This window comes from Acinonyx jubatus, chromosome A1 (genome assembly GCF_027475565.1).
Source record: "Acinonyx jubatus isolate Ajub_Pintada_27869175 chromosome A1, VMU_Ajub_asm_v1.0, whole genome shotgun sequence".
NCBI classification, from domain to species: Eukaryota; Metazoa; Chordata; class Mammalia; order Carnivora; family Felidae; genus Acinonyx; species Acinonyx jubatus.
This window is the reverse complement of record NC_069380.1, coordinates 103,662,912-103,690,020: the sequence shown is the minus strand read 5'-3', so window position 1 is coordinate 103,690,020 and position 27,109 is coordinate 103,662,912. Positions and strand designations below refer to the sequence as shown.

Sequence of the window (27,109 nt, the reverse complement as noted above, 5' to 3'; positions counted from 1 at the left end):
AATAAAGCATCTCTGAACGTAGTGTATGAGGAAGAACTTGTACATGAGTTCTCAGAGCAGCTTGATTTGTAATTGCCCAAAATGGTCCACAAACACATGAAAGGATAAATAAATGGTGGTATATCCATGTAATAGAACACTACTCAGTAAAATGGAATGAGTTAATGGTACAACAACATGGATGAATGCCAATATGATTACGTTGAGTGAAAGAGATTAGGCATAAAACAGAACATACTATATGATTCCATTTATATAAATGTCTAGAAAATACAAACTAATCAAGAGGGACAGAAAGCAGATCAGTGGGTACCTGAATAAGTGGGGAGCAGGTAGGAGTGGTTGGAAGGAATACAAAGGCATGTGAGGAAATGTTTGTATGTGATGAGTAAGTTCACTATCAGGACTGACATGGATGGTTTCATGGTTATATACATGAAATGCATACCAATAACTATCAAATGGTACACTTAAATTTGTACAGTTATTTTTTGTCAGTTTTACCTCAGTACAGCTGTTAAAAAACAATCCAGAGTGTGAGGAGAACTTCCAAAGAAGGACAAAGAGACTTATCTCTATTCAGGAGGGAAGATTTAAAAACTCTCAAGTAACATTAAAATGCTGTGCACACATTACAATTTCGGTAAGAATCTATGGTCATTGATGGATGGGCTCTGTAAATACTTAAGAAGGTACTGGCTTTAGAAGCTTCCAAGAAATATTTATTTGGGGAAATGCTCATATTAAAATCTCACATGCAATATTCTACTAAAATTTTCCTCTACAATGTGAATTACTTAGAAAAAAAAAAAAGTTTGTGTAGAAATGGACTCCTGTAATGAATCCTACACAAGGGACTGAAATACCATCTGTAGAGCGCATAATCCTATTCATTTATTTGAAAATGGGAAGAGTTTTTAGCTTAATTCCACACATATACAGGCATTATCTATTTTGGCCACGATTCTGCCATTGTCTCTTTAGGTTAAATTAGATTTAAGTCACATAAGTAACACGATCCTAACGGACCATAGTTTCAAAAAGTTCATAAGTGCTGGAATAAACTCTAATTTTCCAAAGCACGAATCTGTAACAACTCAGCCTACAACCAGGGTGATGAGACAACTCTAAACTGATTCCATTTGAGCAGGATTTCAAAATCACCAGCACACAGTGTAGAGAAGAAACCAGAAGGAAGGCACCTTCGTGTGTGATAAATCATCTCCCTCCTGGTCTTGTCATGTTTATGTCTGTGAGGAAAGTATGATGATTCTACAGGAAGTGCCATACCAGGCTCCCCTGTTTTTAGAAAGGCATTCCTCGTGGTTCGACCACTCTCTATGGAGCCCTGGAATTCTTTCACAAATACTCTTTCCCAAAGCATGTTTTCCACCACATGGCATTTCCCCCGGTCCACCCTATTTCATCTCAATGACACTTGTTCCCAGATACTTTGCTTCTGGTTAACCAATACATCTGAATCACATGTTAATAACAAAGGCCAGCTCTAGGGAAAGTTGAGAGGGTAATGGGTGTCAGAGCTATGCTTTTCCCATTCAGTGTCCTCACCCCTGCTTCCTCCTCGCTGGTCCCTGGACACTTCCTTTTGGACTCTGGTGCCCTTATGTTCTTTCTACAGGCCTGTCTCCATTAGCTTGACGATGAATGGAGTCCTCATAGTGAAAGGTCAATGACTAATAATAGCAGCTAAGATTATTTACTCATCAGAGTTATTTGCCTTTCAGTATTGAAGACTTAAGCCCAATATACAAATTAAGTGGTAGAATGTCTTCAAAGAGAGGAGGATCAAGGGTCTGAGAGAAAACGGGCAGCTGGACTTTTGCTAATAGAATGCCCCATGGAAACCAGGGAACACAAGCTCAAACGCCTCTAGGAACCAAGTGGGATCGATGAGCAGAGTGAGAAGTTCAGGTTAGGCCTGAGAAAACTCAGGGAGCACTTACTCATCTAAAAGGGGCAGCTCTAGGGGCATCTGGGTGACTCAGTTGGTTAAGCGTCAGACTTCGGCTCAGGCCATGATCTCATGGTTCATGGGTACAAGCCCCACGTCGGGCTCTGTGCTGACAGCTCGGAGCCTGGAGCCTGCTTCGCATTCTGTGTCTCCCTCTCTCTCTGCCCCTCCCCCATTCACACTCTCTCTTACTGTCTCTCAAAAATAAATAAACATTAAAAAAAAATTAAAAGGGGCAGCTCCAGGGAGTCAAAAGGAACAAACTTCCTATTATAGAATAATTAAGTGGCTATATTAATAATACTGTATTGCCTATTTGAAAGTTGGTAAGAGTAGATCTTAGAAGTTCTCGTCCCAAGAAAAAAAATATTTTACAACTATGTGTGATGATGGATGTTTTAGTATATGTGCTGTTGAAACAAGCACGTGTGGTGACGGATGTTAACTAGACTTACTTTGGTGATCATTTCGCAACACATACATATGTTGAATCATGGTGTTGTACACCAGGAACTAATATAGTGTTATATGTTAATTATATCCCAATTAAAAATAAATAAAGGGGTAATTCCCCTTCAGTGTCTCTAGCCTTCTGGCACCAAGCCAATGCTATCAATTGCCTGGTTTCTCCATGGAAGAGGAAAGTCCCAAGTTTTATGTTCAATTTTTTTTTTTTTAATGTAAGACACTCAGGGCGCCTGGATGGCTCAGTTAAGCATCTGGCTTTTGTTTTCAGCTCAGGTCATGATCTCACAGCCACGAGATCGAACCAGCTCTGTCAGTGTGGAGCCTGCTTGGGATTCTCTCTCTTCCTCTCTCTCTGCCCCTCCCCAACTCACGCTCATGCTCACATGCCAGTGCTCTTTCTTTCTCTCAGAATAAATAAGTAATCTTAAAACAAACAACCAAAAAAAGGAAAACATTCTGTGTACCAAACAAAACATGATTATACACCAAATCATCCAGCCCGCTAGTCTGCCACCTCTGGCCTAGACTATTGGACTGCAGATCAGTGATGGACTGCAGCTGTTCAGAATAAACAGCTTTTAAGTTCTTTAACAGATGGCATTTTAAACGTAACTGTCCCTTTTTCTTAGTTTTCGTTTTTTGCCCTTGAATCAAATCTATCATGTATATAGCTGTTTTGAATTTAATATCAAGATCAGCTTCATATGCATACTCACTGATGCCTCTATGTTTGGTGAACAACTGTTGACCATGAAATACCTCTGTCAATATGGTTCAAAGCTTGGAGGGGAGGCCCCACCAATGCTGGCCCAGTTGATGAAGCCAGGAAATAGGTACATTTTCTATGCCATTGTGAAGGGAAGAATGTCTGCTATATCCCATCATGACTCGACTAAATTTTGCCCTCTCTGGAGTTGTTAAAACAGATATCATCCTTACCCTTAAAGGAAATTAAAGAGGAGTGACATTAACAATATTCCTAAAAAAGACATCCATCACAGTACTGCCCCTCAGCAACAATTTGGCATCCATCCATGGACAAAAGTGCCTTCATGGGAGCTGTGGAATTCAGCACCATACTTCAAAGGACTCGAAAGGAGTCTTGCCTACCCAAGCATCAGATAATAAAATATACAGACCTCAGCCCTAGCTATGGACCCTGAAGTGGCCCATTAACTGTCTCCAGTCCATCTTGGCCATGGTCCAGGAGTCCCTGGAGAACACTGTCTTAAACCATCACCCATGGATGATAGAGCCTTTGTGGAAGATCAGATTTCCAATAAGGAAGCTCCAGAACATCACTGGAGCAAATAAATAAACAAACAAACAAACAAACAAACAAACAACTGTGGACACAATGGAGAGGATAAGAGGAAAAGTTAGACTTTACTCATCACCCCTCCCCCAGGGCAGTGCACCTCAGTACCAACAGAGCCCTTCTTAGCCTGTGATTTCTCATGCCAGGAAAAGTGAGAGTGTGTGAGTGAGCACATAGCTCCCCCAACTGTGTAGAACTTTGTCAAAGAGCCCCATTTCTCTCCTTGACACATCAAGAATATAGAGTTGTGAACCACATGACTAGGGAGAGGGAAGAGGCTGGGAGAGCAGCAGATAAGTATCTTGGAGGGCATTAAAGGAACGTGGATCCTACTATCTGTGTTTCAGAGTCCAACAAGAAGCCCACCCATGAGCCACTGGGAATTCCCAACCTGTGGATTCACCCCACTGGCCCAAGAACGCTCCCAACACTCCATGCACCTCAAACTACCCCCCCACAAACTCTGTGTTCACCTCTCTGTGCATGTTCCCAACAGTGGTAAGAATGAGCCTTGCGAGATGGCTAGTGAAAATGTGCATAAAGCCAGCCCAAATCTGTGGACCAAGGACAGACTATAAACTTGAGCTTTAGCTCTGCCCTTGGGAAAGCAAAGGAGAGGCTGTCAGCTCCTGACCTGGTGTGTTCCAGATTAGAAGGCATACAAGTTTCACAATTCTGCCACAAGAGGGAGCAAGAAGAGAGAAGCAGCCCAAATCAATACAGGTTCTGAGAAAGCCTCAGAATCCCTAGCAGAGCTGAAAGAACGTGTTGCTCTTCTAAAGCAGTTAGTAAAGACTGGAGAAGATGAGTGTCAATACAAATGTGAAGATAACGGGAACAAAAGACTTCAAGGAACATTAAATACCAGGAAAACATGACACCACCAAAGGAACACATGAATATTATATACCAATAACCAACCTCAAAGACATGGAAGGCTGTGATTGACTCAATAAAGAATTCAAAGTATCTGTTAAGGAAGCCCAGTCCACTACAAGAAAAAAGAAGAACAATTCAATAAGATTAGGAAAACAATACACAAAGAAAATTAGAAGTTTAACAAAAAATAACTAAAAAGAACCCAATAGAAATTCTCAATCTGAAGAAAACAAAGAATCGAATAAAAAATGCAAGAGGGCATCAAGAGAAGAATAGATCAGGCAGAAGAAAATAATCTGTGAAATAGAAAACAGATATTTTTTACATTTTCAAGCCAGAGGAGAACAAAGACAAAGAATGAAAAAAAAAGGTGAAGAAAGACTACCTGTTCTATAGGATACCATTAAAGAAGCAATTTGCTAATTATTGGAATCCCTAAAAGAAAAGAGAGGGAGAAAGAGGCAGAAAGCTTACTTAAAGAAATAATGGCTGAGAATATCCCAAATCTGAGGAGAGATTTGGATACTGGAGATCATAAGCCTCATTAGTCATCAAACAAACTCAAAGGTATCTTCTCCAAGACACATTATCATAAAAATGTCAAAAATCAAAAACAAAGAGAGAGGCTTAAAAGCAATGAGAAAGAAGAAGCTTGTAATTTACAAGGAAACCTTCATAAGACTATCAGTGGATTTCTCATCTGAAACCTTATGGGTCAGGAGAGATTGGAATGATCTATCCAAAGTTCTGAAAGAAAAATAACCTGCCAGCCAAGAATACTCTCTCCAGCAGAGTTGTCCTTCAAAATGAAGGAGACTTAAAGACTTTTCCAGACAAACAAAAGATGAGGAAGCATTTAGAAATGCTAAAAGGAGATCTTTAAGCTGAAGTAAAAGGATGCTATTTAGTAGCATGAAAAATATGAAAATGTACAACACACTGGTAAATGTAAGTATACAGTCACATTTATAAATTTTTTTTTCAACGTTTATTTATTTTTTGGGGGACAGAGAGAGACAGAGCATGAATGGGGGAGGGACAGAGAGAGAGGGAGACACAGAATTGGAAACAGGCTCCAGGCTCTGAGCCATCAGCCCAGAGCCTGACGCGGGGCTCGAACTCCCGGACCGCGAGATCGTGACCTGGCTGAAGTCGGACGCTTAACCGACTGCGCCACCCAGGCGCCCCCACATTTAGAATAATATAAACAAGATTTTGATAAAATATATGCACTCCCACATTTAATGCGGCATTATTCACAACAGACGAGATATGGAAACAAACCAAATGCCCATCAACATTTGGATGAATGAATAAAACAGACGTGGTACATATACACAATGGAATATTATTTAGCCACAAAGAAGGAAGATATTCTCCCATTTGCAACAACACAGATGGACCTTGAGCACATTATGTTAAGTAAGTCAGAAAGACAAAGACAAGTACCGTATGATATCACTCATATGTAGAATCTATTAAAGCTAAACCATAAAAAAAAAAAAACTGAATGGTAGTTACCAGGGAACAGGGGTGACTGTGTTTAAGGGTACAAATTTGCAGGGTGCCTGGGTGGCTCAGTCAGTTAAGCATATGACTTTTACTCTGACAGCGCAGGCCTGCTTAGGATTCTCTCTCTCTCTCTCTCTGCCCCTACCCAACTTACGCTCTCTCTCTCTCTCACTCTCTCAAAATAAAGAAATAAACTTAAAAAAACGGTACAAACTTGCAATAAGTAATAAATAAGTCATTGAGATCTAATGAACAAACATTATAATGAATACAGAAAATAATATTGTACTATAATTATATAATGTGATAAATATTGTTACATTGGTAATCTATTACAATATATAAATGTATCAAAATAACAAGCTATACACTTTACACTTACACAATTTTACTCTAATAATGTAATATGGTGGTGGGTGTGTTAACCTCTTTAATATAAAGGTTAAAAGACACGAGTGTTAAAAAATATATAGCTACAATAATTTGTTAATGAATACATAACATAAAAAGAGGTAATAAAGTGTGAAATAAAAACATAAAAGAAGGAGAGGTGCCTGGGTGACTCAGTTAAGTGTCCAACTCTTGATTTCAGCTAAGGTCATGATCTCATGGTTCTTGAATTTTAGCCCCACATTGGGCTCTGTGCTGACAGTGCAGATCCTGCTTGGGATTCTCTCTCTCTCTCTCTCTCTCTGCCCCTCCCCTGCTCATACATGCTCGCTCGCTTGCTCTTTCCCTCGCTCTCTCTTTCTCTCTAACTCTCTCTCAGTAAATAAATAAACTTTAACCAAAAACATAAAAGAAGGGGAAAGAAAGAGTAGAGTTTTGTTAAGTCTCTATCAACATAAAATAGATTATTATATCTATCTTTATATAGGCCTCATGGCAATCACAAAGCAAAAACCCACAGTAGATACACAAAAGAGAAGGGAATCAAATGACCACTATAGAAAAGCATCAATTCACAAAGGAATGCAGAAATAGAGGGAGAAAGGGAGAAGGGAACTACCAATCAGAAAACAATAAGACAGCATTATTAAGTCCTTACCTACCGAAAAGTACTCTAAATGTAAATGGATAAATTCTCCAATCAAAAGGTACAGTATAGCTGGATTGATGAAGAAGAAGAAGAAGCAGAAGGAGGAGGAGGTGGAGGAGGAGGAGGAGGGAGATCAAACTATATGCTGCTCAGAACAGACTCACTTCAGCTTTAAGCATACATAGAAACTCAAAGTGAAAGGATAAAAAAAGATATTCTTGCCAAGCGGAAACCAAAAGAAAACAGGGATACCTACCCATACTTGTATCTGAGAAAATAGACTGTAAGCCAAAAATGGTAATAAGAGAGAAATAAGATCACCATATAATGTAAAGGGGTCAATTCATCAAGATGATATAACAACTTGGAGCACTTAAATATATTAATCATATACCAACAGATCTGAAGGGAAAAATAGACAATAATTGATATATTAATAGTAGAGGACTTCAAAACCCTACTTTAAACAATGGATAAATCATTCACACTCTGAAAACCAATAAGGAAATGTTGGACTTGAACTTTACTTTAGACATATAAGAAATATTTGACCCAAAAGCAGCAGAATACTTGTTCTTCTCAACTGCATAAGGAATATTCCTCAGGATATCACATGATAGGTTACAAAACAAGTCTTAACAAAGTTAAGAAGACTGGAATCATATCAAGCATCTTTTCCAACCACAATTGGTTGAAACTAGAAATCACTAACAGGAGGAAAAGTAGAAAATTCACAGTTATGTGGAAATATAACAACGTACTTCTAAACGACCAATGGGTCAATGAAATAAAAAAACTAAAAATTTATTGAAACAAACAAAAAAGGAAACACAACATACCAAAACTTATGGGATACAGCAAAAGGTGTTCTAACAGGGAAGTTCATAGTAATAATCTTCATTAATAGAAGATCTCAGAAAACAAGAGGAAGGTTTCTACATATCAAGGAATCAGAAAAGAAAAAAAAAAAAAAAAGAGACAACTAAGCCCAAAGTTAACACAAGGAAGGAAATGACAAATATCAAAACATAAATGAAAGAAATAGAGATCAAAAAACAATAGACTGAGAGCTGGTTTTTTGAAAAGATTATCAAAATTGACAAATCTTTAGCTAGACTACCTATTGAAAAGTAAATAAAATTAGAAATGAAAGAGGAGATGTTACAACTGGTAACACTGAAATAAGAAAGATTTTAAGACAATACTATGAACAATTATAGATCAACCAATTGGAGAACTTAGAAGAAATGTATACATAAAACCTACAAAGAGTGAATCATAAAAAAACAGAAAATCTCAACAAACCAATTATGGTAAGGCAACAGAAAACTTTACCATGAAGAAAAGTCCAGGACCAGAAGGTTGTCCTGGTTAATGTACCAGACATTTAAAGAATAATTCATGCCAATTTTTCTCAAACTCTTCTCCAAAACTGAAGAAAACACTCCCAAACTCATTTTACAAAGCCAGCGTTATCCTGATATCAAAACCAGATAAGGACACTATAAGACAAGTAAATTATAGGTCAATATCCTTGATGAATACAGAATCAAAAGTTCTCAGCAAAATATTAGCAAAGAAGACTCAGCAACACATTAAAAGGATCATACACATTGTGCAAGGGGGATTTATCCTTGAGATGCAAAGATGGTTAAACATAAAAATACGTAATACATTACATTAGTCCAATGAAAGGCAAGCTGAGTGATTATCCCAGTAGATGTAGAGAGAGCATTTGACAAAATGCGCATCCTTTCATGATATAAACTCTCAACAAATTGGGTATGTAAGGAATGTAGGTCAATGTAATAAAGGCATATGTGACATGCCTACAGCTAACATCATACTCAGTGGTAAAAAGTGAAAGCTCTTCCTCTAAGATCAGGAACAAGACAACAATGTCCACTTTCACTACTTTCATTCAACTTAGTCCTGGAGTCCCATCCAGAGCAATCTGGTAAGGAAAGGAAATAAAAGCATTGGTACTGGAAGGGAAGAAATAAAATTGTCTCTGTTTGTCAATAATATTATCTTATAGAGAGAAAATTCTAAAGACTCCACCAAAACCAGTTAGAAATAATCAACAAATTTGGTAAAGTTACAGGATACAAAATCAACATAAAGAAATCGGTTTCAGTTATACGTGGTAATGATGAAATATCTGAAAAAGAAATAAATAAAACAGTTCTATTCACAATAGCATCAAAAACAATAGAATACTTAAGAATAAATTTAACCAAGGAAGTGAAACTTTTGTACACCGAATATAAAACTTTGAAGAAGAAAATTTAAGAAGACACCAGTAAATGGAAAGATGGAAGTACTAATATTGGTAGAATGTTCATAGTACCCAAAGCCTATTCAATCCTATCCCTACAGCATTCCAATAGCATTTTTCACAGAAATAGAAACAACAATCCTAAATTATTTATAAAACCATAAAACAGGGCACCTGGTTGGCTCAGTCAGTTAAGCGACCGACTCTTGATCTCAGCTCAGATCTTACTCTCAGGGTCATGACTTCAAGCCCCACATTGGGCTGTGCACTGTGTGTGACATCTACTTAAAAACAAACAAAACAGCCAAACAAAAACCCACAAAACACTGAATAGCCAATGCCATCTTAAGAGAAAAAAGCAAACCTGGAGGCATCGTGCTTCTTGATTTCAAACTATATTACACAGCTACCATAACCAAACAGCCTGGCACTGGCACAGGGACCATAGGAACAGAATTGAAAGCTCATAAGTAAGCCCTGGCATAGATAGCCAACAATATTTGATGAGAGAACCAAGAATTCTCAATGGGGAAAGGATAGTCTCTTCAATAAATGGTACTAAGGAAACTAGATAATCACATACAGAAGAATGAAATTGGACCCCTATCTTACACTAAAAAAATAACCTCAAAATGGATTAAAGACTTAAATATAAAACCTGAGGTGCCTGGGTGGCTCAGGTGGTTGAGCATCTGACTTGGTTCAGGTCATGATCTCACGGTTCATGGGTTCAAGCCCCATGTCGGGCTTTGTGCTAACAGCACAAAGCCTGCTTCAGATTTTCTGTTTCCATCTCTCTCTGCCCCTCATCCACTCACTTGCTCTCTCTCAAAAACAAATAACATTAAAAACATTTTAAAATATAAAACCTGACACCATAAAACTCCTAGAAGAAAGCATAGGGGGAAAGTGCTTTACATTGGTCTTGACCATGATTTTTTTTTTTTTGATAGGACACTGAAAGCACAAGCAATGACAGTAAAAATAAGTAAGTGGGGTTACATCAAACTAAAAAGCCTCTACACAGCAAAAGAAACAATTGACAGAGTGAAAATCAACCTACAGGATGGAAGAAAATATTTGCAAATTTTATGTCTGATAAGGGGCTAATATCCAAAATATATAAGCACTCATACAACTCAATAGTAAAAACCAAACAATCCAATTAAAAAAGAGAACCTGAATAGACATTTTTTCCAAAAGAGTCATATACATATCCCCTCACACCTGCTAGGACGGCACTCATCAGAAAGACAAGGGAGAAGTGTTGGTGAGGACACAGAGAAGTGCCCAACCCTTGGGCACTGTTGGTGGGACTGTATGTTGATACAGACACTATGGAAAACAGTATGGAAGCTCCTCAAAAGATCAAAAATAGAACTTCCATATGATCCAGCAATCCCACTTCCGGGTACATATCCAAATGAAATGAAATCAGGTCTCAAAGGAATATCTTCCCTCCCATGTTCACTGCAACAGTATTCATAATAGCTAAGATAGGGAAACAACATACATGTCCTTTGGCTGATGAATGGACAAAGAAAATGTGGTATATACATACAGAGGAATGTTATCCATCCACAATAAAGAAGGAAAGCTTGCCATCTGTGACAACATAGATGGTCCTGAGGGCATTATCCTAAGTGATGAGTCAGAAAGAGAAATACCATATGATGTTATTCTTTGCAGAATCTGAAAAAGCTGAACTCATAGAAACAGAGTGGAACAGTGGTCCCAGGGCTGGAAAGGTAGAGGAAATGGGGACAAGTTTGTCAAAGGGTACAAGCTTGTAGTAACAAGATGAATAAGTTCGGGGACTCTAATGTACAGCATGTCAACTATAGTTAATAATACTGTATTATATACAAATATTTACTAAGAAGAGTACGTCTTCAATGTTCTCACCACAAACGAGAAACAGTAATCATGAAAGATGACGGAAATGTTAACTAACCTTCTTGTAATCATTTTGCAATATATGTAAGTGTGTCAAATTATCATGTTGTACACCTTACATGTTATATGTCATTATATCCCAATAAACCTGGGTAGAAAACTCAAGAAATTAAAGCTCCAAAGAGTCTCTGATAAAGTTAGACAATTACAGTTACCAGTCTAGAGTTACAGAAAAGAAAACTGAATCCCTTAAAGCATTATTCCTCAAATAAGTAGAGTCTGAGTATTACCAGTTCTATCATGTTCTTGGGGTTGAAAAGGGTGGGGGTGGGGGTGGGATTGCATGGCCAAATAAACTTTAGACACACCTTTACCCAACCATTTCCAGAGCCTTCACCAGACTACCATAAATATTTGAGAAAGGGGATCAAACACAAGGCATTTCCCAATCTTCCTGGATGATGCAACAGTGAATTCTACAGGCTGGATATTCAGTAGCCCACACTAGAGACGCAAAACTACAGATAATGCACAGGGTCCAAGTTTCTGGAAGCCTAGTCTCCTTGGATAAACAGACTGATTTCATTTGAGGTGGCATATTTCCTTTTTTGTACCTCAATGACATGCCAAGTACAATAGATTAACCTAGTTATTATTGAGCTTAAACATCAGTGGGGGCGCCATATTTTTAGACTTGTCATAACAGCTTTGCCCCTCCAATGTGCCTCGATGGCCAGGGAGGCCCACCTTCAAATCATGCTTCCCTCTGTGGTCTGAGTAAGAAGATTGCTTTTCTTCTTTTTTTAATGTTTATTTATTTTTTTGAGAGGCAGAGAGAGAGCATGAGCTGGGGAAGGGCAGAAAGAGAGAAAATCCCAAGCAGGCTCCACGCTGTCAGCACAGAGCTTGATGTGGGGCTTGATCCCACAAACCATGAGTCATGACCTGAGCAGAAATCAAGAGCCTGATGCTCAAATGACTGAGCCACCCAGGCACCCCAGAGGACTGTTTTTCTACAGAGTGGTTCTCTTGGAGGCTTAGCTGGTTTCTTTCAACCCTTTTAGAATTATTCTTCAAGAAAAAACTTGGGATATTGCTGCAGCTTAAAGACAGAACAGTGTCCATGCAACACTGCTTGTATCAGTGCCTGTCTCCCTCTCCTTTAGCAGCTCCGTGTGTGGCCCAGAGGGATGGAATAGGTTCACCACTGGATTATCTGTAAAAGTACTGACAGTCACCATCCTGGACTAAAAAATGCAAGTTCTGCAACCACCTGGCCAGATCAATGTTTTGTGGTTGGACATTTAAGTCAAAATGTGCTTTTTTCCCCATTATTTTAAAATTACTTTGCTGTAAAAAGATTTAAACCATAGTACAATAAAAATTGCTTCTCCAATCTGAGCTTTCCTATTAGCTATTGTCTATCTCTGTAAGGAGGCTGTGTAAATTATTAGACCTGTAAGAATTCCACCTGTCTTGTAAAGGGTAAAATTGCAGGAACTCATTTTCTAGAGATAAGGCAAGGATTTTTCATTGCCTTCCTTTGGCCTGCTTCCATGGGACTCTAAAGTCAGGCTTTCTTAAGCAAAAAAAAAAAAAAAAAGGCAGCAGACATGATTTCCATCTGTTTAAACTCAAGGTATCTTCAATTTACTATTATATTCATAGTTTCTATTTGTGAAATCCTAACTAGTGAGCAAACACTGACCATCGAGAAATCAACAAAGGTCGTCTGCATTGTTTATCAGATTTCCTATTTTCAGTAGTAGCTGAGACCAAAGACCAAAACTGGAGACCTGAGGTTTAGGTTCCAATAGATGTGTGGGAAAATTGGAATTTCTGCTGGTGAAACATGTGGACAAAGGGCCTTTCCCAGTATTTACTGATAGGTTCCTCCAAACCAAGTCGGGCTCCATAGCAACAGAATACAGGGTCCCTATGGAAACATGAAAAAATCCACTGCCGTGGCAGAAAGGGCATCATGAGTAGGTATACTTAGAAACATACCATCTGATTGCTGTCAGCTCAGGGTCTCTTCGGCTAGCCCAATAGGATTGTCTCACTTTAATCCGGCCTCAAAAGAGTCTGTTCAAGAGTCGACCCACCACAGTTGTTGGGAAATATTTGACAAGATCACAACTCTATTATTAATCAAGCTTGTGAGAGTCAAGCAAATCCAGAGCAGAAGGCTCAGACTGCCTTCAGCTTCAGAGAGGTGTTGCCCACTCCTTAAACTCTTACCGTGCTCCCCTCACTCCCCCAGAGATGCCCAGCTCATCAATAAACAGCCCTCTGCCAAAGGTGGAAATTTCTCAGCCCAAACAAGGCACCTTGCCCTGGACCCTAGCACTTGTCATCTTGAAAAATCTGAGCCCCAAACTTTTCAGCAGCAAAAGACCAATAAAGAATTTAATGCGTTCTTCCATAATCTCCAGGTGAGGGAAATGAGTCCTTGCAGCGCTGCTATTCCTAAAACCCTTGCCCATCAGGACGCTTTGCCTCCAATGCCCTTCCTACCAGACCCTCCTATGCCTACATGGAGGCAAAATGTGGCTGTTGAGTATCTGTTTCCATTCCGTAAATAAAATTGTTGACAATATAATCCTGAATATTCCAGCTCACAAAGAGAAAGCTCATTTCTCTGGGGGACAATAGGAGAAACAAGTACATACGACTTCATAGTTAAATGGAAAAGCTAAGTATAACAGGAGTCTATGGCCAGCTGTATGATTCGGGAACCTCAACTGATACCTCCATGATTCAAGAGGTCCAAAATGCCACAGGATGTCATACAGAGTCTACCAGAGGGATGGCGAATGTGAGGCACTAGGGCCACCTAATGATAATGACAGAAAGCACTAATGAGTCCCTCCATTCTTTCTCTTAGCACAAACATGGCCTCAGAATCCTTCTAAACACAATGTTACAGGTAGCTACTTCTAAGAGATGGTGCCCTCTCTCCCAAAAGGGAAGCTTTTATTAATTCCAGTTTAACATAATATTCCAGGACAATATATATATGGAAATGTGTGGGTTCTATGGCGCTTTAAAGCATCACCTATGTGGCCTATCTGCCTCCTGGAAGAAAAATAGTCCTGGGTAAGTGAGCTACAGATGTCTGTAAGCCCTTAACCCAAAATTTGGACTTACAACCCATTGCTTACTGAAGCATGACATTCAAACAAGAGTAAGTTCATTTGCAAGAATTATTTTTTGTGTAAACAGCCACCCCAGTTCTAGCTCCCTATTTGCCTATAACCAGGTCTGTTTTTCATAAAATTGGCCAAGTTAAAAATCAGCTGTGAATATTCATTCACTGCTATGGTAATCAATTGTCACACTCGTCTCTGCTAAGAACAGGAAATCATATACAGTTCAGTGTGTGGGAGTTAAGGCTTCTTGTTTACAGTTCCAGAGTTCTCTTAATGAATGCCAAAGACAGGCAGGGCACATCCATGGGAACCGATCTTCCACCATCAGGGCTGGCCTACAAGGCAATAGAGTGGATGACCCAGTCCGCAAATCTCTTCCACTGTCTTGCTCGCAAGCAGCACTGCCTGTAATGCCCCCATGGCAGCTTGAATTTGAAGTTAGCATTTGACCTTCCCTATCTAACAAAAATAGGAAAACAGAGTTAAGTCTACCCCCAAAGAAACATTTGTCAGAATGGTCTTTTCCTTTGCAGCAGCATCCAGTAGAAGACTGGGCATGTGGGGCAAAAAGATGGGAGCCAGGGGTGCCTGGGTGGCTCAGCCGGTTAAGCGTCCAGCTCTGGATTTCAGCTCAAGTCATGATCTCACAATTCGTGAGATCGAGCCCCCAGTCGGACTCTGTGCTGACAGTGCAGAGCCTGCTTGGGATCCTCTCTCCCTTTCTCTCTGCCCCTCCCACTTCTCAAAAATAAATAAATAAACTTAAAAAAAAAAAGAAAAGAACACTAAAAAGAAACAAACAGGGGTGCCTGGGTAGCTCAGCCGCTTAAGCGTCCGACTTCGGCTCAGGTCATGATTTCACGGTTCATGAGTTCGAGCCCCGCAACAGTCTCTGTGCTGACAGCTCAGAGCCTGGAGCTGCTCCAGATTCTGTGTCTCCCTCTCTCTCTGCCCCTCCCTGCTCATGCTCTGTCTCTCTCTCTCTCTCTTTCTCTCTCAAAAATAAATATTAAAAACAAAAAAACAAATAAAAGGTTGAGAGCTAGACAGGAGAAGGGACCCCTGGTCATGTCGTGTGTCCATTCACGATTCTGCCACATGCAACCCTGCTTACACCCGCCTTCTCTGCCACCAGCCAAGGTGAGACCCAGGACACCAGAATGAGAATGGATGGCCAGCCTTGTTTCATGATTAAGCAATCCCAGAGAAGGAGAGGTGCCAACTTCCCACTCTGCTGCTGCTTTTCCTATGAGCTTTTCCTAGTCCCGTGAAACCAAATCACTAAGAGATTCCTACCTGCTAGGGGGTCAGGTTTCAACTATGTGTTTGGAAATCAGTTGTGTGTATCGCAAAGGCACCTGCCTGAAGTTCTATTGTTGTAAATAATGGTGAGGCACTTAGGGCTGCCTCCAACATTCATTTACTCCAAAACTGCAGTTCCACGAAGATCATGAGTCTGGATCTTGGCTCCTCTCCATGGACAGTGCACGTTCACTGCTTCAAGCTGTCCTCACTGCCATGGGAGCAGAGAGTATTCCTCTCTCCTCAGGGCTCATGGTGGGGAGCCATGGGAGAAGATAAGAGGCCACCAGGCTCTATGACATCCCCAGAGCTTCAAAGAGTTGAGGTCATGGGGGAGAGGGACCTGGGGAACATTGGGGTGAGGAGGGAAAGGACGCCAGCAACACTGATGATGATAAGAAGCTCTGGGTGCGCCTGGGTGGCGCAGTCGGTTAAGCGTCCGACTTCAGCCAGGTCACGATCTCGCGGTCCGTGAGTTCGAGCCCCGCGTCGGGCTCTGGGCTGATGGCTCAGAGCCTGGAGCCTGTTTCCGATTCTGTGTCTCCCTCTCTCTCTGCCCCTCCCCCGTTCATGCTCTGTCTCTCTCTGTCCCAAAAATAAATAAACGTTGAAAAAAAAAATTTAAAAAAAAAAAAAAAAAAAGAAGCTCTGAAGGGCCTGAGTCTTCTGCTGGTTTGACCTTGGCATTTATTATTCAAGCTGCAGTCTCACACTGTCTCCCTTTTTTCTCTATTGCCCCTTCTTGCTTCTCATCAGCATTTCTGTGACTCTCTGAAGAACAAAGCAGTTTCACTGTATCCTCCAGACTGTTCTCATCCTTGAAGCCAAAATACAAATGGCTGATAAATATATGTTTTTGAAGAGAACACCATCACTAGTAATCAAGGGAATGCAAAGTAAAGCAAGCAAGTTACCATTCCCACCCCGCCTCCATAGGTTGGAAGCAATAGTAATACCTAGTGTTGGTAAAGATATGGAGAAGTGGGCACGCTCACACCCTTCTTGTGGGCAAGCAAGTTGGTACAACCTGCTCGACAGCAATTTGGCAATCTGTATCAAAAAGTCTTAAAATGTGGCTCAGATGGCTCCTGTCTCCTAATATCCATTATTACCATCCCATAAAAATAGATTTTTACCAGGCAGACTCCTGATCATCCAGAATTAAGAGGCTCTTACAGGTTAGTAAGGCCGGTGACTATATTCTGGTCAAAGTGGAAATAGAATGCAATCACTTCCAAGAACTTTCCTTAAAAGACAGCTGCCTTTGACATTTGCCTCTTACTCTTGCCTCCTCCATCCACTGCTTGGGAACAAGACTGATACATAGAGATCAGTAATGGTACATGAAGATGAAGGCTGTACCTCAGAGATGGTAGGGCAGAAAGGTGGAAATTGCCTGGGCCCCTCCTGGTTTACCCAAATCTGGGCTCATAGGTAAGAAAGAAAGAAACTTGTATCTCAGAACTGAACCTAATCCTTACTGATACAATATTCATGCCCTTTGTCCCAGAAGTACCATGTAATTTATCTTATGAATAACTCACATGTGCAAAGAGAGATATAAAATGATGCTCACTGAATCCACTAAACTGTTTAAGTGTCCAATAATTGAATGAGTGAATAGGTAAGTATGTAGGGAGGGAGGGAGGAAAGGAGGAAGGGAGGAGGGGAGGGAGGAAGGAAGAAAGGAAGGAAGGAAAAGTGAGGGAGACAAAACAATGAGGAAGACATCGATGTTAATTTATAATCTTTGAACACACTACATTAAGGCTAGTTTGTGTAGTGCATCTTTTCATTTCAGGAATAAGAGAAAAATTCTAAATGAGAAACCTTTACGGACTATATACAGGGGTGGGGGTTTGACAAGATGGAAGATGGGAAGTATCTGGAGACTGCTCATCTTACAGAGGAAATTAATACCTTGGAGGAAGAGCCACACAACTGTCACTCTTGTAACTTTAGACTATACATGGGACCTGCATCAAAGCAAGGTGAAAAAGAGTAAGATGACCTTAGAGGTTATGATTTCACATTCCAACCATGAGATATGCAAAATGCAATGAGATATCATTTTCATATTTACAAGAGATGTGAGTCATAAAATATGACTTACATGAAAAGAATACATAATTATAGTAATTACCACAGTAAAGTTAGGCAAAAAAAATACATTTACATATTTTAATGACTAAAAGATATGTCACATTCAATCAAATGGGGTCACCAACTGGGTTGATAGTTCGAACCTAACCTGAAAAACAAGACTAAGACAGAATGGGTCTCAGATTTCAGGGATACAGAAGGCAACGTCTGGAATAGACAAGGGACTCAGTATGTTCCATCAAGGTAACAATAAAGAACCAGGTTCCCTGATATTTTAAAAACTTCAGAAAACAATTCAAAGGAATATTATGTAGACTTAAAAAAATAGTTTCTAGCAAAAGTTATAACATGGATGAAACTCGAGGACATTGTACCAAGTAAAATAAGTCTGTCATAAAAGGACAAAAATTGTATGATTCCACTCATATAAAGTCTCTAAAGTAGTCAAAACCCCAGAAACAGGAAGTAGAAGTTAAAAGGTGATGGCCAAGGGCTGGAGTAAAGGAAGAGGGGGGAATTAAGATTTAATAAGTACAGAGTTCCAATTTAAAAAATGAAAAAGTTCTAGGGATCTGTTACCCAACAAAGTAAATACACTTAACACCACTAAATAGTACACTTAAAAATTATTAAGATGGTATTTAATGTTATGTATTTTTTACTACAATTGAAAGAAACTAATTAATTAACCAAAAACTTCAGCAAACTGGGGGTGTCTGGGTGGTTCCATCAGTTAAACATCTGACTCTTGATTTCAGCTGAGATCATGATCTCACAGTTCGTGAGTCTGAGCCTCACATAGTCCACACTGTTAGCAAGAAGCCCACTTGGGATTCTCTCTCTATCCCTAGCTCTCTGCCCTTCTCCCACTTGTGCACACATGCTCTCTCTGTCTCTCCCTCTCTCAATAAATAAATCAACTTAAAAAAAAAAAAACAACACTTCAGCAAACTGAAAAGAGACCACCAAATTTTTCTTTACAGTAAAGCAAAAACATGAGATGATATAATTATTTTCTTAGAGTGTAACTATTTTTCAGCCTTGTGAACATTTTGAATTTAATGTGGAAATGTGTAAGATCATCAAAATCTATAGTGTCTATTCCATTTTAAAAGCATAAATTCCATTTTAAAAACTTGATGGTGTTTAAATTTGTAAAACATGAGTTAGAGATCCTTCAGTGTGTTTATTAGAGTTAGACTGATGAATAAAACATCTCTAAGCTGAATTTAGCATATCAAACACTAGGTTTTTAGATTTATAAACTCAATATATCAGTTATTCCAAACAATGGATTTGAAAAATTAGTAATGTTAAAATGTCCATACTACCCCAAGCCACCTACAATTCAATACGATCTCTATCAAAATTACAATGATGTTGTTCACAGAAATAGACCAAAGAAACCTAGAATTTGTGTGAAATCACAAAAGAGCCCAAAAAGCCAAAACAATCTTGAGAAATAAGAACAAAGCTGGAGGCATCACACTTTCTGATTTCAAACTACAGGAATCAAAGCAGTTTGGTATTGACATAAAAACAGACACAGGGATCAATGGAGCAGAACAGAGAGGCCAGAAATAAACTGACTCATACATGGTCAATTAATTTATGGCAAAGGAGCCACAAATATACAATGGAGAAAAGACAGTCTCTTCAATAAACAGTACTAGGAACACTGGACAGCCACATGCAGAAGAATGCAAAAAAACCTGGACAACTGTCTTTCATGACACACAAAAATAAGTTCAATTTGGATCAAAGACTTGAACGTAAGACCTGAAAGCATAAAACTCCTAGAAGAAAACATAGGCAATAAGCTTCTTAACATCAATCTTAGAGATAAGTTTTTGGATATGACACCAAAAGCAAAGGCAGCAAAAATTAAAATCAACAAGTAGGACTCCATCCAACTAAAGATCCTTTGCACTTCAAAGGAAATCATCAAGAAAATGAAGAGCAACCTACCAATAAAAAAAAAAAAAACTTGCAAATCACATATCTGATAATATATCCAATAAGGAGTTAATATCCCAAATATATTTTTAAAAATTCACACAACTCAAGAGGAAGAAAAAATATCAATTAAAAAAATGGGCAAAGGATCTGAACAGACATTTTTCCAAAGAAGACATATAGATGGCCAACAGGTATATGAAAAAGTGCTCATCATCACTATTCATTGGGGAAATACAAATCAAAATCACAATGAGATATCATCTCCACCTGTTAAAACGTCTATTACAAAAAAGACAAGAAATAACAAGTGTTGTGTGGATGTGGAGAAAAGGGAGCCCTTGTGCACTGTTGGTAGGCATGTAAATTGGTACAGCCACTATGAAAAACAGCATGGAGTTTCCTCAAAAAATTAAAAATAGAACTACCAAGGGGCACCTGGGTGGCTTAGTCGGTTAAGCGTCCAGCTTCAGCTCAGGTCATGATCTCAGGGTTTGTGGGTTCTAGCCCCACATTAGCTCAGAGCCTGGAGCCTGTTTCAGATTCTGTGTCTCCTTCTCTCTCTGCACCTCCCCCGGTGACACTCTGTCTCTCTCTCTCAAAAATAAACGTGAAAGAAAGAAAGAAAGAAAGAAAGAAAGAAAGAAAGAAAGAAAGAAAGGAAAACTTCCAAATGACCCAACAATTCTACTTATGGGTATTTATCTGAAGGCAACAGAAACACTAACTCAAAAAGGTATCTATACCCCTATGTATATAGCAGCATTATTTACAATAGCTGAGAGAGAAACAACATTAGGGTCTATTGATGGATAAATAGATAAAGAAAATGTGTTATATATACACAACGGAATATTACTCAGCCATGAAAAGAATGAAATCTTGGGGTGCCTGGGTGGCTCAGTTGGTTGAGCATCCTCCAACTCTTGATTTCAGCTCAGGTCATGACCTCATAATTGGTGGAATTGAGCCCCACAGTAGGCTCTGTGCTGACAGCACAGGGCCTGCTTGGGATTCTCTTCTCTTTCTCTTTCCCCCTCCCTCTCTCTCTCTTTGTCCCTTCCCAATTAACACATACTCTCTCTAAATAAATAAATAAATAAATAACCTTAAAAAAAGAATGACATATTAAAAAAAGATGAGTGGATAAAGATGTGATGTGCACACACACACACACACACACACACACACACACACTGGAGTATCATACAAAGAAAAGGGTGAGATTTTGTCATTTATGACAACATGGATGGACCTAATGAATACTATGCAAAATGAGTCAGACAGAGAAAGACGAATACCATATGATTCACTCATCTGTGGAATCTAAAAAACAGAACAAATGAATAAATTAGAAAAGCAAAATCAGACTTACAAATACAGAGAACAAATCGATGGTGGCCAGAGGGAAGAGGGTGGAAGGGTGGGCAAAAAAGGTGAAGGGGAGTGCAAAATATAGGCTTCCCATTATGGAATGAATGAGTCACAGGAATAAAACCCACAGCATAGGGAATGTAGTCAATGACACTGTAATTGCATTTTAGCTATTATATGGAGCATAGCGTGACATATAGAGAAGCTGAAGTATACAAGAATCACACCAGAAACTAACGTAACAGTGTGTGTCAACTATACTTAAAAAAAAGACTTTTAAAAATAAATAACAAAAAAACATATATATACACATACACACTGACATACAGGTACACATACTACATACATATATACACAGAAAAATGTGCGCACACACACACACACACACACACACACACACACACTGAACCCATTTCATTCCCCTGTGCTTTTCTTCATTACTATTTGAATTTCTCCACATCAAAAGTAATTAAACACAACATTGGGCAAGAATAGTAACCCTGAAAGATGAATACACTTAAAAGTTTAATTATTGTTAGGAATAGGTTAAAACCTCCTCAAGAAATCATGGACATTTTCAGGTCTAGTAATATTTTCTTTATGGAAAATTTTCCAAACATTCCTTTTCCCACCCAGATTCCAATGCTATTCCCTACTTTCTCCGTCTTGATTCTTTCTGCCTGATGACACAATCTGTCTTCTGGACAGAGACCCTGGTGACTCAAAATGTGCTCTGTGGACTAGCAGCCTCTACACAATCTGTCTAGAGGAAATGCATCATCTTTAGCAGGATGAAGCAGAGGTAATAAAAATAGAGCTTGCTCTCCAGAAGGATCTAGTCCAGCTAATTAAAGGATACTTTTTTCAAATATGGGTATGTATTTGCATGAAACCATCCTTCTTGCCTTCTAGGAAAACTTACTACCAAAAATTAAACTAAAATTATAACCAATTCTTGTGTTTCAATTCTGTCTGGTAACTAGAAACAGTTAACAATGATGACTATTCTGTGTACCTGACAGCAAAAACTAATTGAAAAGGAGAGCAGAACCAAGAGTCCTGTCTTCTCTCTCCCTTCTCTATCCACTAGGGTGCCTCACTGCAGCCAGCTGTTGAGAGGAGAGAAGACTGACTGGAGGCATCCCCAAGAACAAGGAAGCAAGGGAAGCTTGATCATTCTCTGGGGTAAAGCTATGAAATCAAGACATCAGAGTGGAGAGATGCAAAATACCTTTAAAGAGACCAAATAGCTCCCAGGCCTCTGAGAGGAGACAGTAAGCTGATCAAATATATTAACATATCTAAGGGAAAAATGTTTCAGTCTCCAGGGGCAGTTGGTCAGGCAGGAAGGCTTAGAAAAAGAAGAACTTTAGAGGCAAATGCTAAAGCCATCAGGAGGACACCTTGCGACCCACCTAGTGTGAGATAAAGGAAAAGTCATTTCTATCATTATAATATCGACGTGTGATGATGCTAGAGCTGGGCAGCAGCGATGCAGGAAATGACAGAGGTGTTGGGTTCTGGAAGGCTGGGACCATGAAGCACCAAAACCCTAACAGACCTTGCTTGGATCCATGCTCCTCCCACCAGCTTGCCAGTAAAATCAAGCTTCCTTAGCGCAAGGCCTTCTAGGAAAGAAGGTAGGACAGAAGACTGCCCAAACACCTCTCCAGTCTCTACCTAACTTAATGCAAGAGCATCCTGACTTTATATGACATTTCTGTGACGTGGGTAATAGAAAAGAATCCTGGGAGACACAACCACTCTCTTATTCTATTGACGATTGTTCTTGTACATTAGAGCCCCAGCAAGGGCACCAAGATAACGTCACCCCGAAGCCCCTGGGAAGAGGCCAGCCCAGGCAGCCAGGGTCCACGCCCGTTCTGCCTGGGTGCATGCTCAGGGCTTTGCTTGGAAAACTCCCATCAGCCTGGGCCACAGAGATGGGTTCATAATTATTCGCTAAGATGTTTGATTATAAACATGTAATTTTTCTTATTCGACATTGTTAATCAGAGGCATGCAAACTGAGAAAAAAAATTACCAAAGGGAAAATTGGCACACAGTTTAAGCAAAAAGCATTCCCAAATACTGTAAGTAGCAGCAGAAAGCAGAAAGAGAGCAAACATTTTAAAAATACATATATACCTCTGACCCAGGAATTTTACTTTAGGAAGGTATCCTTACCTACTAATTAAGGGTATGAACACAGATTTAACCATGATGACGTCTTCTAGAACAGGTCATAATAGGTAAAACATGGAAATGGCACAAATATTCAACAGCTAAAACTGGTTAAGTATCTACAACGCAATCGCACAATGACATTTGCAATATGCTACAAAAGTACATTTACTGACCAGGGAACATACTCTCAATGTAGTCTCCTTTTTTTTTTTTTCATTTTTTTTAATGTTTATTTATTTTTGACAGAGAGAGAGAGACAGAGTGTGAGTGGGGAGGGGCAGAGAGAGACAGAGACACAAAATCTGAAGCAGGCTCCAGGCTCTGAGCCATCAGCACAGAGCCCGATGCAGGGCTCGAACTCATGGACCATGAGATCATGACCTGAACCAGACGCTTAACTGACTGAAGCACCCAGGCACCCCTCCTTTTCTTTTGTTTCGTTCTATTTTCTAAGTTTTTCAGTGAACATTTATTATCACAAAAAGCCCTGGTTCTAAATCAAAGTTGAGGAACTGCTGCTGTTCATTTAAAGAATAGAATCCAGTCACTGGAAAGAAGAGAGCACACACACATATCCATTTAACTCCTCTCTCCACTAGAGAGCAAAGGAGTCTCAAAGAGGTATAAAGGGCTTATCTGAGGCCACCCAGGGCTATTACCCAGCGCTGCAGATACTCATGCTAAGAGGTGTTCAATTGATCCTCATGCCATCCAGTTAGAGCAGAACCTTGTCTCTCTATGCAACTCAACACCAGTGTCTCAGCTCAGAGAACAAAGTGGCCCCTCTAGCTATGTGTTGAGCCAAAATATTTGAATAAAACCCTTTCTAATGATCTCTTCTCTATGTCCTAAACCCAGTAGTAAGAAACCTCAGTTTGCAAACTTCATCCCACATGATATTCTAGGATTTTTCTGAAGTGTATCATAAAATATCAAGCTTGCCTTGAGACATTCCAGAGTGAACCGGTGAGCTAGGGAAGGGAGAGAGAAAATAACAAAGAAGAAGGTCTACTTTGTGACTCAGACTTAGTGTCGGTGCTTAGTGTGAAAACTCTTCTACTTTGTGAAAGCCTTCATCTTTCTGTGCACCAGAAAAGAACACACCCGCCTCTCAGAAGCTGACTTGGGACTCCAGTCCGCTGCTGCGGGAAAGTCACGCCTCTCTTCCCTTCTGTGACCTAAGTCGAGTGACAACTTGACCCATTTCCAAAGAGACACTTATTGCAAAACTGTAATGAACACTACCACATCCAGCCTTCAATAATCCTTCTATACCATCTGTTTTCTCGTCAGGCAACATTCATTTGGAGATTTTTTATAACACAGAGGAACAGAACAATGCTTCCCTCATTCCACAGACCAGGAAAGCAGCCATCAAAAGGGAAAGGGAATAGTCCAAGCTTCCCCATCTCCCCAGGCCTCCATCTTGGCTGCCATTAACAGATGCACACCAGCACCGGGAAAAATAAGTGACCCACAAAGGGATAAAGGTCTTACTTACGGACACACATTTCCCGGCTTTCATAAAATCCAGGACAACACTGAGATTTGCGCCTATACATAGTTTTCTCTCCATGTCGATAGGCCGTCCGATAACTGATTCTACACAGAGGGAGAAATCACACTGTTACTTCTTTTGACTGACAATTTGATTAGAAATCAAGAATTTTTATTTTAATACCAAAGGGCTATTACATATATATAATAAAGGTATGAAGAGCAAAATATTCTAAAACAGTTAAGAAGAAACAGGGAGGGGCACCTGGGTGACTCAGTCAGTTAAGATTCCAACCTCGGCTCAGGTCATGATCTCACAGTTCGTGAGTTCGAGCCCACAGTTAGGCTCTGTGCCTACAGCTGGGAACCTGGAGCCTGCTTCAGATTCTGTCTCCCTCTCTCTCCGCCCCTCACTTGCTCTCCCTCTGTCTCTCTCTCAATAATAAATAAACATTTTAAAAACTTTTAAAAGAAGAAGAAACATGGAATAAATGTCTTGATGAATAGTATGCTAACTCTTATCAGTTTGCTAAGAATATATTAAAATTGCCCATTTAAGTCAAGTTATACTTTATTTCAAGGGATCAGAAGTTTTATGACTTTCCTATTTCACTTATCTTGAGATAGCTCAGAGAGTATAATTAATTTCAGCTATGACACTGATCTAATTACCATTCACATATGTTTTAAAGGAAGAATTCAGAGAATTCCTTGAAAAATGAGACAACACAGCCTCATCCCACTATAAAATAGAAGTATACAGGGGCGCCTGGCTGGCTCAGTCGGTTGAGCGTCCGACTTCAGCTCGGGTCATGATCTCACAGTCTGTGAGTTTGAGCCCCACGTCGGACTCTGTGCTGACAGCTCAGAGCCCGGGGCCTGTTTCAGATTCTGTGTCTCCCTCTCTCTCTAACCCTCCCCCATTCATGCTCTGTCTCTCTCTGTCTCAAAAATAAATAAACGTTAAAAAAATTAAAAACAAAAATAGAAGTATACAGACAAAGGACTCTCACATTTAACTAAAGCTTCATTCATTCACTGATTCATTTATGCAACACATGTTCAGTGAGTGCTTAATATATTCCAGGCACTGCTCTAGGCACTGGGGAAGTAGCTCAGAGTGAGCAAAACAATATAAAGACTTGCCCTCAAAGAACTTACACTCTACTGGGGAAGACAGACATATAGAATTTAAGTGCAGATACATATTAAACAAATAAATTGGTCATATCATGACTAGTAATGATTATATAGTGTGATGAAAAATAAGGCCTGAGTAAGGAAAGAGAGCATGATAGGAAGGGAATACTTGTTTAGACGGAGTGGTGGAGGAAAGCCTGTCTGAAGAAATAACATTGAGTATAACATTTAGCGCAGTATAAATCAACAGGTGTCACATTAGACCCATGACTCACACCATGGTAAGCATTTTACCAATAAAAGTAAGGCATCTCTGGTCCCTTCCATATTAACATTCATATTCAAGATGTTTTTCTTCTCTGTTTTCACATTTATAGGGGAAAAAATGAGGCTTAAGTTGAGTTCAAGTTTAAATTAGTCCAAATTGAGTCAGATATTCAAGTAGAAACGTATGCTGGAATACGAGTTTCTTGAAGTCCATAATTAAGAGTGTCTCCCCCGTTTACGCATCACACAAAAGCTGCATGAATTCTTGCTAACCAAACTATGGTAACCAGGAGACACTTCCCCTGTAAGCTCATCAAGGGCATGGACAGGCTTTTTTTTTGCATGTCTGTATCTCCTATGGTTTGGAACAAGGCTAGGACAGTAACAAGCACTCAATAACTATTGACTAGATGAACAGATGCATCTTCTCATACATGTAACGTCTCTGTAGTAAAGTACTTCCCAGTTAGCCAAACTCCATAAATAGACCTGAGCTTTGATTACCTGTGCCGCGTACATTTAAACCAGTTCAGAATGTCAGTGCAGCTGGTGTAGTAAATTTGATCGAAGGGATGCGGGTATGACTCTTGCACAGTCACTGAGTAGCTGAAAAGAAGAAGAAAGGTAAGGAATCAGTAGTTCCTACTCTTACATTAATGATGTACTATGTACATACAAACATCATAGACTAAATTATCTCCATTTGCTGACTTTCAAAAGAGAATCTCCACGTGTTTACAGGTTTTTATTTGACTGAGAACACCAAAAG

General features: G+C 39.6%; 1 protein-coding gene across 7 annotated transcripts in view; it reads right to left on the bottom strand.

The window, feature by feature from the left end:
- Positions 1 to 27,109, bottom strand: part of MEGF10 (multiple EGF like domains 10) — a 365,291-nt gene that overhangs the window by 97,408 nt on the left and 240,774 nt on the right. For all 7 annotated transcript variants that reach the window (XM_053220384.1, XM_053220383.1, XM_053220387.1 and 4 more), the window contains 2 exons: positions 26,845 to 26,946; positions 24,938 to 25,038 (listed from right to left, as the gene is read on the bottom strand). In XM_053220384.1, the coding sequence (XP_053076359.1) occupies positions 24,938 to 25,038; positions 26,845 to 26,946 (203 nt within the window). The remainder of the gene's footprint in view (positions 1 to 24,937; positions 25,039 to 26,844; positions 26,947 to 27,109) is intronic.